General features: G+C 27.5%; 2 protein-coding genes and 1 long non-coding RNA gene across 8 annotated transcripts in view; 2 read left to right on the top strand and 1 right to left on the bottom strand.

The window, feature by feature from the left end:
- Positions 1–2,049: 2,049 nt before the first annotated feature.
- LOC141531475 (uncharacterized) lies at positions 2,050–6,349 on the bottom strand. 6 transcript variants are annotated; one of them, XM_074249317.1, is made up of 5 exons: positions 6,178–6,349; positions 5,909–6,071; positions 5,300–5,596; positions 4,981–5,219; positions 2,050–3,916 (listed from the first exon to the last, which is right to left on the bottom strand). In XM_074249317.1, the coding sequence occupies exons 4-5, from the start codon at positions 4,998–5,000 to the stop codon at positions 3,178–3,180; spliced, it is 759 nt and encodes a 252-aa protein (XP_074105418.1). In that variant the 5' UTR covers positions 5,001–5,219; positions 5,300–5,596; positions 5,909–6,071; positions 6,178–6,349; the 3' UTR covers positions 2,050–3,177. The 6 variants fall into 6 exon arrangements, with proteins under 6 accessions (XP_074105418.1, XP_074105421.1, XP_074105422.1 ...); XM_074249320.1 differs by having other exon boundaries at positions 5,329–5,596; XM_074249321.1 differs by having other exon boundaries at positions 5,339–5,596.
- A 236-nt stretch (positions 6,350–6,585) lies between these two features.
- On the top strand, positions 6,586–10,823 carry LOC141531485 (uncharacterized). The gene is made up of 3 exons (XR_012479931.1): positions 6,586–7,192; positions 8,739–9,331; positions 9,853–10,823. It is a non-coding gene; the product is annotated as an uncharacterized LOC141531485 (long non-coding RNA).
- A 194-nt stretch (positions 10,824–11,017) lies between these two features.
- Positions 11,018–13,828, top strand: part of Pick1 (protein interacting with PRKCA 1) — a 33,054-nt gene continuing 30,243 nt past the window's right edge. Inside the window, exon 1 of the mRNA XM_074249313.1 lies at positions 11,018–11,319. Coding sequence (XP_074105414.1) covers positions 11,279–11,319 — 41 coding nt within the window. The 5' untranslated portion in view covers positions 11,018–11,278. The remainder of the gene's footprint in view (positions 11,320–13,828) is intronic.

Genomic DNA, 13,828 nt, shown 5'->3' with positions numbered 1-13,828 from the left:
GATTTTAACTTTATAATAAATAACTATGACAAATAACATTACTGAATTAATCAAATAATTAAATTTTTATGAACTTGTCTTTTCATTTTTTGACCTAAGCATGTATTTGAGTATAAAATAATATTTTTAATAATCATGCAGAAAAATAATCTAAGAAATTAAATTTTTAATATATTTTTGGTAATATATATTAATAAAATTTCTTGAAAATTGAAGAACTCTGCTTTGTCAATACTACCATTACAAATATAAAAATTTTTTTAGAATAAAATTTAACATTAAATAGTATGTCTTTGATAACATAATAAAAATCATTTTGACATCGTAATAACAAAATATAAAATTGCAATAAAGTTACTTATTCGTCTACTGAATTTTCTCGTAAATAAAGTACTCCATGTGGCACAATTTCAGAATGATCACCTATTATTTGTGATGCTGGTAACATATCGTTATAGAATCGCCAAATTCCTGACAATCTTCGACAATATGCAATATAATGATTCACATTATGACCAATAGCTCCACACAAACTGAAATAGAAATTAATATCAATTTAAAAATTTTTGTATCTTACAAAAAATATAATAAAATTATACTTACCGATACCGTAGGACTTCAGTTTGACTTTCTTTGATATTTAAAATAATGGGAAAATTTCTTAGTTTACATGATAAGCCTTTAATATCGTTACGCAACCGTATGTCGAGCTCAATATAAATATACATGTTGAGCTTTTGTTCACAAGTTTGTATACTTTTACAAACCGGACAAAGCTTTTAAAAGAACCGCGAAAAATCAACGCAGACTGCAAATCCTGAATTCCATTTTTCAGTAGAACATGATAATCTACACCTATTGCTGGTTTACTCAATCGAAAATTACACTGTTGTGATTCACATAGAAAATTTTCGAATAAACTAGGCTCGTCTTGAAACAAAATATTCCATAATCTAGTCACATTGTCATTACAGTCAATTACACGTGATATGACAAGAGCTTTACTTTTTTCTTCGTCCAATGTCCACTGCATTTTTTGCCTTGGTTCTATTTCCTTATAAAATTTATGTAAAATAGAAAATCGTTCATTGTTTATTTTCGGGTTCTTCTTAACGCCATTTTTCATTAAATTTAAAGCAAGTTTAAAACTCGAATTTTCGGATCCATTTGCATATTTTCTGAAGCTTTCATTTTCCAGTACTCCATTAAAAAGTAATTGAATTATAGAATCGAATGGACATGTGTTTTGAATTAAAAAATGCATATTTTTATAAACAATTGGTCCACTTTTATTTCCATTTATTAATAGGTAAGTTTCTTTACGAATTCCTTTTTTTTAATAGCTGAAGCATTTTCTTTGTTATTTTCAGACTTAATCATATTATTTACCAATTTTAATTCAGGACAGTCTTGGAAATATTTACCTTCTTTTGTGATTTTTCGACTAATTTTCTCAAGAGCGACATCTGATGTATTATCTTCATAAATTTTATCACTTAATGGAGTATTAGCTGTTGCATCATAATCGTGGTGATTATTTATAGATTTCATCAGAATGTCGTTATCACTAATGTCCATACTTGAAATATTTTTTTTCTCACTAGACATATCATCTTTAAAATTTTCGTCTAAACCACGTTGATCAGGAAAATTGATATCGTTTTCATAATTCATCCACTCTTTATTAGCATGCTTCGGATCATTTCCTAATCCTCGTCAATTTTCGTTCTGTAAAATGTCCTGAAACGTATCATTATTGTTTAATTTCTCTTCAGACTTTTTATCATGGCAATTTAAATTTTCAACTGATATTGATGATTTATTAAGATTATCATCAACGAATTTTGTAATTTTATTTTGAAGTAAAACAACCCCGCCCAAAAGATTTTTAAGATGAGCCTTTACGAAAATATCTATACGTGCTGGTAAAGTGATTTGTTTATTCAACATAATCTTCAAGTCCTTGAAATCCTCTTCGATATATGAAGACGTTGGGGGTAACTTTTTATTTGGGACACAAACTTTGGTCCATAAAGGGAATTCTTTGGCTATATGTATCAATGGTTCTTTAAATAATGGAACATAAAAACAATTTAATATGGTACCAATATTTTGAATATTGTCTGAGTGCGAAGCAAGATTATCTGCCCATAATTTAATTGTAACATTATTGTCACATGAGCTTTCAAAACAAGTGTCATTTAAAATGTCACTTTTATCCGTACTAAAATCCATAGTTTTTATTTTTCTTCCATGTCATCTATTAAAATTTTAGTTTTTCTGTTGCTGATAAGATTTTCCAACTCAACTCGAGCATCTAGAGGAGTAATAAATTTATTATTATAACAAATCATGGAATCTTCATACTCAGTATTGCAAATGATTAATGTTAATATCAAAATCCTTTCTAGATCTTTCCACTGATCACATTCAATGAGTAGTGCAATACAGTACAAGTAAAATGACTTAACATTTTTATGGATTACTGACTTCCAACACTTCCAATTACTAGCTGCATGAATAAAATGCGCCGTGTCCAAGCGAATATATGTGTTTGGCTGGGTTGTAGTGGCACATTTAAACGTTGTTAAAACATAATTCTATGTAATCAGATAATGATCGACTATTAAATGCTAAAGATACTGCATTAAGAAGAGCTCGTGAACCGTCACACACAACTTCATAAGGATAGTGTGGGGTCGTGTTATTGGATACTTCCCGCACCCATTTTCTTAACCAAAGTGTGATGGTATCGGCATCGTGAGCTTCTGACAGCATTTGAAACACTGATAAGGAAGTACCATCAAAATTTATTACTATTGAATATAAGAAAATTGCGCTTGTACGTCCGTTGATGGGATCAGTGAATTTCTTGACAACTCCTTCAGTTGCGTCAATACAAATTCTTGAACATTTTCTATGCAAACGATAATACTCTCTAAAACAATGAATTTGGGATGGAGTAGCATAAAATACCCAAAACGGTTTCAAACATACGGTTATCACAGAGCTTTGATAAATTAGTGTTTCATTGATAGACAGCAGTGCATTTACAAGATTTTTTCGATCTTCTGGACGTACATCAAAATTATCTTCGATACTCTCTTTCTTCAATTGGTATAAGACATTGGCTCTACTCATAACTGGACATTGAGTATCACCAGGCTGAAGAAGTTTTTAAGCAGCATCAAGATTACTCCCTTTCACACCTTTTTCCTTTACTTCTTTCTTCATTTCGTCTCTTCTTTTTCCTTGAAGGGGTCGTTTACAGTCTTCATGTTTCTCGAATCTTGTATCTCGGCAGTTGATTTTAATTATGACATCACCATAGTCCCCTGGATTTTCTTCTACATATCCAAATAAAAAATTTTTACATGTTTTGGCTTTACAACGTCCGAAGATTGTTACGTAATAATTTCCATATTCCTGAATTGTAGCTTTTTTAAAAACAAAGGAACATTTTAGTCGATATTGTTTCCAGAACTCTAATGCTAATACATCTGTCCACACTTTAGGCTGCAATCCAAGAGTATTAGGTTTATTTTCCACGATAGGAGCTACTTTATTTATTGAATTCCATAAATGTCTAGAAAATTTCACGTCAAAAGTATCATGATTCTTTTGTTGCTTAGAATATACATAATTAAAGTAATCTGGATCACGTTTTTCATCATCTTCTTCATCTTCATTATCATCCCAGTTATCATCGTCATAATCCGTGTTTTTATTGTGAGTTGAATGAAAATATCCACATTGTTCGCGTGCTTTGGTTAGAATCTCTCTTCGATTTTCTTTAACATTTGTCCTAATACATTGAACGTTCCATTTACCTACAAATTCAGGTTCTTTTGACATAATGTGCCATATGTCCGATGACCAGTCCGGCAATTGGTCAGACGCAAAATAACTGATGTACCTAAGTAACACATTAACTGCATCTTCAACTGATACTCTTGATTTTGGAGGTATAATAATATAAAAAAAGAATTACCTGAAAAAAAATGATATAGCCAATAAAATAATTTCGATATTTTATTCTAGTAAACTTACTTTAATTATTCTTTTATTTAAATGATACTTCGTTAAATTTATAGGTTTTTTTTTAAATTATTTTGAAGAATTACAATTCTCTTAACAATAATCAAAATCAGATAATTTTGTCTTAAGTTCCTCGAATGTCTCTAAAAATACGTTTCACACTGATTTTCATTTGTTTGAATATAATAATAATAATAATAATAATAATAATAATAATAATAATAATAATAAAGCCTACAATGATAATACCAATAATATAAAGTTAAAAAAAAAATTAATATCGTCCATACCCATAAATACATAACGCTATAGTTGAAAAAAATTGTCAATATAAATAACAGATAAATATTATTATTTATGTTTAGCATAAATATTGTAATTAAAATAACGAATTTAATTAATTATTTTGACTCATAAGAACGTAATAAAAAGATTATCTATTTTATCGATTAATAATAAAACAATCATAATAATCGTATACTGAAAAGATGATAACTAGCTAACCAGTGTCATAAATATAGTTTTATTATTTTATTGAAAATGAGTTTCTTGTTTTTACTTCGATTTCTACTAAAGAGTGAATTTAATTTTTTAAATTATTGTTTATTTATATCAATTTTTTGGTGAAGATTTCAATAGTTTGTTGATTTTACAAGTTTATTCCTTTATTTTATAAGTTTGTTCATCAAATTTTTGATAATTGATCCTGCCATATCGATATTATTTTTTTAAATTTATTTCAAAAGTACTCAAAACTATTAAATATGAAGTTTTATTAAAAATACTGACAAATTATTAAGCCCAAGTTTTTTAATCCCTGATTCGCAATTCTGTGTAATTATTTTCCCACTGCAGATTGCTGATAATTAATAATTAAGTGTCATAATAATTATCTAATAATTGGGAGAGGAGAGCAATAAAAACAATTCAAATAATAATTACCTTGCATTGTAGTAATACATTTATGATTTATAACAAGATGAGACATGACTTTCTCTAATGAGTCTTTCAACTTGAATCAAGCATTAGGGCACGGACGACTATAAGGACGGAATTCGCATGCATTTTCGTTGTCCAGCTTCTCTATATATACCATAAACATTGTACATCCTGGTATGTAATATTTGCACGGGAAAATGACGTCATTCGCAACTTTCTCTATCAAAACCCCCAAATATTATCTAAACAAATAAAGAAATTGAATTATTACAAGTTTATCATAGTTTGTTTTTAATTCTTACGCTTAATTATTAATAATTACCTCTGACAACTAATGATAGTACCACTTACTAATACTGACCCCTTATGGATCTCGACAGGTATGACAGCAAATCAATTTGACAGACCTAGCGAACAGGCTCGCTAGGTCTGTCAAGCTGTTGGAGGCAGATAATGTGGCTGCAGAAGTACTCGCAACTTCTCTGCTAATTTTTTCACTGTATACATTTATCTGCGACATTTTTTTGTTGGTTTGATAAATGATTTGTCAGACCTGTTTTTGTTCCTTAATTTAAAACTATTGAGTTTTTTGTGGATTCACTGACTTAGGGCTTCAAATCTGAAATAATCAGTACACTTCATTAATACAATAATTCTGATATTAATATTAACATTTGATTATAAAATTAAATATTTGTTAAATTTATAAGACCAATGATGAAACGATATCTAGCTTCGATGTATATTATTTTTTACTCATTTATTTAAATAAAATAACTAAATTATATCACAATCAGTAGATATTTGACAATGTCTTGAATTTTTGTAACAAATTAGTTTTATTCCAAATTAAAAACTGGCCTTTAATGATTAAAATTTCAAACGTAGATAAACTATTTTATAATAAATGTATAATATTGTTGTAACTCACAATTAATTAAAACTGACCAAGCAATTTTAAGTAAAAAATTGTGGAAGCACGTGGTCCAAAAATTACCAAAGAAATATGTCATAATTGCTTCACGAAATTTATTTTGGAATAAATCACTGAAGAGTTTCATTAAAAAAAAATTGAATGAAATACATTCCTTTGTCTAAAAAAAATAATAATATATTTTTCATTAAATTTGCGAAAGTAAATAAAAAAGAGTATTATGCTACAATATTGTTATATCAATATTATCAACATTTCATACTAACTTTCTCAGAAGAAACTATGAATGTTTGTTTATCAACTGTAATCAATCACTTTTAGTGAAATAAAACAATAAATTTTTTAAATAATACTTATGTATAAATTGGAGTATTTTGTTTATTATCTCTCCATACTCCATACATATATCCACGTCATGGTTAAAATCGAGAAACTATTAATTAATATGAATTTTCACGAGAACGATAATCAACGGTCAAAAAATTTAAAAATTTGCCTTGATGAATTAAATGTGTAGTTTTGTAAAAAGCTAAATAACCAGCTAATTATCCAGTCTAATATCTGGTTAAATAACTGTTGTTACTTATTATACACATATCCAAGCAAATGAACCAGGTAATTAACTGGCTAAAATAGTAATAATGAGAAAAAAAAAAATGGTAATTTTTCATGATACTGAAGTTGGCAGACATCTAGCAATTTTTAAGATTTTTACAATAATTAAAATCATTGTGAAAAAAATTTAGCAAAAAATCTCACATGTAGAAATTTAAAAAAATGAAAAGTGAAAGTTTTTTAAAATATTTTTTTCATTATAGTTAATTTTTTATAAAATTTTTGAAATTGTCAGACGTCCGCTGATTTCAGTATCATAATTTTTCATTTTTTCATCACTACACGTACATACTGTTAATTACTCAACAACCACTAGTGCTAAATATAAAAATTCTATTACATATGTTATTTTTATACAAGATAATCTAATTTATACAAGTGAAGATAATAAAAAGCGTGTAAAAAAATATAGTTATTAAATAAATAAATAAACAAATAATAAATATTAATTTCATTCTAAGTTCTGTAAAAAATAAAGGAATAATTTATCTTTTATTATTCATTAACTTATTTCCATAACTAATATAAAAATATTTATTTAATTTATAGATAAGAAAATTATTATAATATTTACAATAAAAACAGCATGTTTGCAAAACACTTCCACGAGCCGATATGAAGAGAAGAAGAAAGATAGGTTAAGGGTCCACGAAATGTAAACAATGGGTAAATATTTTATTATTTATTTCGATTCAAAGAAATAAGCACTCATTAATATTTAAATCAATGATAAACTGTGATACGAGGATTATCATTCACCCTGAAAATTTTTATTCGTTCAGGAGCTGTTAGATTTTAACCTAGATTCAGGTTCAGATTATGGATGAGAATTAAATTCTCAAAATTAATTAATAAAACGTGCATTAAATTTTTAATCTCGGAGAAAATACAAAGATAATATACCATTGAAAGAGTGTTTACTTGCATTAGTTGAATGTTAATGTTTATGAAAAATTTTAAAATAAAAATATATCTGGATTATTTTATCATGCACTACCTAATACGGTAATCAAGTGACACTATTAGTTGCTATTAATTATAATAGTGGATATAAATATAAAATGTATGCACATATATAAATGTTATCAATTCAATCATTTAAAAATATTTAACTGGATTAACTTTTGCTTTTACATGTTTTTTTTTATGCCGATATATTTCTGTTTTATTTTATTTTTTGATTTAAAAAAAAAAGTCCGATAAACATTTGTAGCGGAGTTCATCAGTAATTATACTGACGTATCAAAAACAATAAGCACTTATTGGGTTTGTCAGTGGTGGGTTCTTTATAAGTTTAGTTTTAAAAAAAGTTAGTTCAGACTAATTAGTATTTAAGTAAATGTAATTGTTAAATTTAACTGACTTGAGAAAAATGATAAAAAATTAAAACGTACGAATTATTATAAAATGAATTGTATGGGATGCGTCACCACTGCTATCGAAGCTAGAACCTTAAGAACTAGATACCTGAACAAGTGAAAAAGCATGACCGCAAAAGTGAGCTTTTATCCGTAAGCTCCACTGAACCCTGATAAAACAAAAGGATTCAAAAGAATTAGAAATAACTTGATTTTTAATCATTTTTAATGATATTTAATCCTTCCAATTCTTTCTCTTATGGGCGTTTAACACGGAGAAATTCTTTTTAATTCTCTTTTTTAATCAAAGAAGCTCATCCAGTGACCTATGGAGGGTAGAGGTACCTCTACCCTCCATACAGTGATCGCAAGTAACCAAATACTTGTTTTAAGAGCCGGTCCCATCTTTTTCTCGCGTCGCACTCACGGCGAGAAACGGTACTATCCTTGTTGCACTCGTGATGATAAAGCTAATTGCAGTTTTATGTTTTTCTTTTAAACAAATGAGAATTTCTAAAAAAAAACGCTTTGCTATAAAATAGATATTTAAAAAATTTAATTCGTAGTAGAGCGTTTTTTATAAAATTCTTCTTTGTCGAGGAGAAAAATAAAAAGCTGCAATCATAGGGACCGGCTCTTAACTAAATAAAAAAGTAAGTCCTACGAGTTCCAGATTTTACTTATTTTAATGAGATACATTCAATAAAGATAAATAAATTTTTATAACTGAAAAATATAAATATCTTAAATCACATATTGATGTTATTCAGATATTTTATTTATTTTCAGCATCGAAAAAATTTAATTTTGTTTATTTTAAAAAGTGGATCCTTGTCAATAATTTAATTTTTCAGTTGTGTAGATTTTGCACAAACAATGATGTGAGAATCATCAGTTTGCTGGATTATTAATTTATGGGTCATGGACATCTCATGGTCATTCAGTAGCTTTTTTAATAAATCTAGTGAAAGCAAATTAACTGTTCATAATGAAAAATATGTGTTCAAAGTAACGTATCGATATTATTAAAAATATTTAACAATTCAAAGTATCTCAAAAATTTTTGAAATGTTACATTTTTTTTTACAATTTTGTAAATAAAATTTTCGAAATTCGCTCGAATACTAGATAAAAGTTGAAAAATAAAATATAAATAATTTTTAATAGATCAATTGTTCTTCTTATTTGACTTAGTTATAAATAATTCAATTATAATTGATTTTGACTAATTATCATGCAAAATTTAATAAATTGATTTGGAGGAAATGTTTTATTTACAGGCGTATAGTTAGGACTCTAGCTAATATATTAATCATTATTACTAGATATACCTTATATATTAATCATTACAAATTAGACGGACGTACTTAATACTTGAAAATTTCTATTTTGATTATTTTCCTAAAAGTGGTCAGTAACAATATGATTTTAGTTAATTTTAAATCTGGTAAATATATTTATAAAAAAAATAACCACGTGATAACTATAACCTACAAAGCGTATCATTTAATCAAAAGTAAAAAAAATAATTTATAATAAAAAAAAAAAAAAGCACGTAGCACTTTAATCATAATAAGTAAAACTTTTTTACATTAAGTATTTAAATTTGAGAAAATATACCTTTATTGATATTTTACGTTTTAATTATTATCTAGCTATCAAACGATTTCTAAGAATTTTGTTCAAGGTTTCTAATTAGTAACTTTTCCTCCTGGTACTAATAGTTAAGTTAGTTTTTAATGATTTTGACTACTTATTATTTGAAATAACGTAGTTTTACAACTTATTATAATTGGGGATTTCTAATTTTTTTTCAATCTAAAAATATTTATAATTTAAAAATCATAATAAAAAGTATATCAGGGTTAAAAATAAAATCATACGTGTATGTTATTGAAAAAATTTCAAAAAAGTAAGTTATTGTTTGAAAAGCTATAATAAATTATAATGTTCTCGTATTATTTTCAGCACAACATTTTAGAAGCAATATTACAAAGAGGCGAAAAATTGAATGATTTGGTTAAAAAATCAGAACATCTGAGCATTCAGTCCAAAACTTTTTTTCTAGTAGCGATCGAATAGCTTTCAGTTATTCGATTTACTAATAGTTTATTTAGATGCACTGAACTTTTTATAAACAGTAGATAATTCTTTATTTTTTATGATCGTGAGGTATTAGTAAAAAAAATTATTTTGATAGTATACACTGAATTGATTGGTGTTGAATATGAAATAATGTTGAGAATAAATAATTGTTTTATTGTTATTATAAAGATCTATTATTTATATATTTAAGTATTTTTATAAATTGAAAAACATTTTTGTGAGTGACAATTTTATCTTATTTATAATTTTTTTAAGACATGCTTTACATCATAATGACTAACTTAAAATGTAACATTATAGAGAGGTGAATTTAATGAAAAAAAAAATATTTATTCTCTCGAATGATTTAATGAATTTTACAATGAATTACGTTGATCACCGTTTTTTTTATTGAACGAAGCTTTAAGAAGATCCATATCTTCACCAACATATACCTACTAAGATTTAAATGAATTAAAAATATTGTTTTATCAGTTCCTCTATTTTTTCTCAATTACATAAGATATAATCAAAGAACTCCGTTGAAAAGGAGAACAAAATATTGTATATAAATAATTACGAACATTTTTATCTGAATTTAAAATATGAAATTTAAAAAAGACATCAAATTCTATTTAGGCTGTCGAATGATATTTATTATTATTATTGTTATTATTATTATTATTAATGATAATGATGATGATGATGATTTTGTTGTTGTTGCTGTTATTGTTGTGTTGTCTCTTTGAATCGAATTCAAATAGGCCGCGCATAATTTATGAGAACTATGCGCATTGATACTGCGCATGCGCAATAACATTTAATTAAGATTTATAAAAAAAAGTTAATTATTTAATTACAGGATAATGAAAGCCGAACAGTTGTTTATTTTGAACGAACAGTTATTGAATAGTTCTAAACTATTAGAAAAAAAAAAAAAAACATCAAAATATCTATAGTTCGTGCCAAATTGAGGGTCAATTTTTTGATAATTAAAAAAAAAAAAAACGAACAAAAAAATTTTTGATAGAATAATCAAGAACAGTTAACGAACAGTTGATAGAGCCAAAAAAAAGTGCAAAAAATTAATTTCCCCCCGCCAATTTAAGAGAGCCAAAAGTTTACACCTTGGAAGTTTGGATATACATACATATAGTTTATCGAAATATCAAATTGTGTACAGTTAAGTTTTGTTTTGTGTTTTGTGAGCTCTTCTGTGGATCCGAGAAAAAAAATAATAATTATGGTAGTTTTGATTTGAGTCGAAAAAAATATTATTAACTTCTTATATAAGTTTATTTTTAATGATATGGAGTTTGACGATGATTTTTTGTTTGAAGAAGATAAAATGTTAGTAAAATTGATTTTTTAAACGACACAAAATAGTTCCCTCAAAAGTTTTTAAAATTTAATCGATCAAATATTTTCTACTTTTATTTTTTTTTAATAAAATTCATCAGAAAAGTCAAAATTTCATTTTTGTGATGCTTTAACAATTTGTTAACGTTGAAGTAAATACTAATTTGTCACGTTTTGTTATTCCGATTGTATGAATTTTATAAAACACGTCTACGGCATATATACACAGTCTCGATCCGATATCTGATTTAAATTATATCTTATCTTTAAATAACAGACAATTCATAACAAAATTATTGACAAAAACTGATTTAAGGTAGATAATTCGATTGAGAATATTTCTATGATCTGATTATTAAACTACGTTATTATTTTCTTAGCTATTTTATTTTCTATAAAAATGGATATTTTGAACTTTTGCTAATAGAAGAAACGTACGAATTTCGTAACTCTTTGGGAAGAAACAACTCCCGGTAGCAACGTTGAACAAGTCTCGAACGAGTTTCTGTTAAACAAGAGAAATACTATATTCCAAGCGACACATAATTTTTTTTGGTAATATTTCGTTGATTTTACCGACAGATAAAATCTTCGATCTAATAATTCTTTCTGCATGATAATTATAATCTTATAATTTGTCGTTTCCTGGCCCTTTTCTCCTCAAATGACCTGTGCAACGGATTTCTGCTACGCTTTTTTCCTCTCTGTTGAGTTTCTCTTTGTCGCATCCAGCAGTAATCTGCAAACATATTTACTCCCCATTGCCCTTAAAAGATCCATTCAAATTCTTTAAGATCTTGATGAAATTTCTCTCCTTGCTCTTCACTAAAGTCTCCGCTGTTCTCCGGAAAGTGGTTGAGATCCGAATCAAGAAAGTGAAGCTCAGAATTCATTAGGCAACTTGAACGCTGAAAGTTTGCGATCATATTGGCCACAATATTTTCGTAATCAGCATTCTTGGTGTAACCTAGATATTTAGTACGCACTTCCTTGAAACTTAGCCATGATGCCTTTTCTTGTTCATCCACTGAAACAAATGTTCTATCTTTGAATATCGTCCGGATCTCCGGTCCATCAAAGATGCCTTCTCTCAATTTCGCATGTGATTTATGTTTGAACACTTGACGCAGATATGTAAAGCACTCTCCGTCTTTATTAAGAGCTTTCACAAACTGTTTTATTAACCATAGTTTAATATGAAGAGGAAGAATGAGAGTCATGGCTGGATCAACAAGCGGTTTTTTTATTATAATATGTGATCCAACCCTTAATAAAGATCTCGAAGGCCAAACTTTTTTGACGTAGTGATTTTTGCGAACTCTACTGTCAAACATACACAAATAGCATGGATACTTTGTGAATCCAGATTGCTGTTCCAGGATCATGGACAAAATCTTCAATTCTCCACATACTTGCCATTTATGTTCTTCATACTTAATTTTTTTCAGGACAGTTTCTAGATTTGTGTCCTCTTCTTGAAGTACAGTTGAGTAAGCTAAAGGTAAAGGAGCAAACTTGTTGGTGTTGTGAAGAAGAACTGTCTTACGACTGCGTTGAGTCGAGTCAATGAATAACCGCCAATCTTCAGGTTTATATAAGTTTGGCTTTAATTCATCCACAAGTCCTTTCACATCAGTAAAATAAAGCAAATCTTTTTCTTTACCTAAATATTTACGAAAAGCCTTCTCTCAATCTGATAAAGTGAAACTTTAGTACCTTTTGTCAGAAAATTTTTCCTTTTCATACTCAAAGCCAATATTTCAGTCGCTTCTTTTGAGAGTTTAGCTTCTATAAATAAATCATTTAGATGTTTTTGGTCGTGTTTTTTGGGCTTTTTCTCTTCACCGATCGGCCTGTACTCTTGTTCACTGCTCGAAGGAACTTTTTCATCAGGCTCACTGGAATCGGATTCACTGCCAATAGCAGACTTTTCGTCATCAAGAGCTACATTCTCAGGATCGACGTCGATTTCTATTGTATCGAATCCACTAGTCAGGCTGTCTTGTGATGTATCATTTTCTGAACCTTCTATGAAGTTTGCAACTGATTTTTGCACACCTGATACAGAAAAATACGAAATTTTGTCCTTATGGATTTGGCCCGCAATTTCAACTTTTGTCGTGCAAAAGTAGCAATTACTTGCACCGAGAGGTTTATTCCACAAAGCTGGAGTTTTAAATTCAAGTTTTTCCTTGTTCTAATGCTTCTCAAATCGGTTAACCATATTATAGTATGCAAGTTATGAATTTAAAAAAAAAATGGCTTTTTTATTTTCAAGTAGCCATAACTTTTTTAGAAATTGACTTTTGGGTACCTTTTTTTTTAAATTTTTGTTTTTGAATGAACTTTTCGAAAAAATACACGAAAAAAAATTTAACATGATCAATTATATAAAATAATCGGTATTTTTGAGTAAAATCGTCACTTTTTCGAAGTCCGCCATTTTCTTTTCTTTCTTTTTTTTTTTTTCAAAAAAAACTTCAATTAATTTAAAAATTAT

The sequence above is a fragment of the Cotesia typhae genome, unplaced genomic scaffold (assembly GCF_013202065.1).
Source record: "Cotesia typhae breed Kobodo isofemale line unplaced genomic scaffold, CoteBio_Ctyphae contig_5, whole genome shotgun sequence".
NCBI lineage: Eukaryota > Metazoa > Arthropoda > Insecta > Hymenoptera > Braconidae > Cotesia > Cotesia typhae.
The sequence above is the reverse complement of the archived record's forward strand: the minus strand, read 5'-3'. Positions and strand labels throughout refer to the sequence as shown.

What these genes read in the sequence shown, in the direction of transcription:
- LOC141531475 (XM_074249317.1), bottom strand. Translation starts at nt 5,000, where the DNA reads ATGTATTACTACAATGCAAG. An exon ending in ATGTATTACTACAATGCAAG is followed by an intron (nt 3,917 to 4,980) that starts GTAATTATTATT and finishes TGTGTTACTTAG; the next exon opens with GTACATCAGTTATTTTGCGT.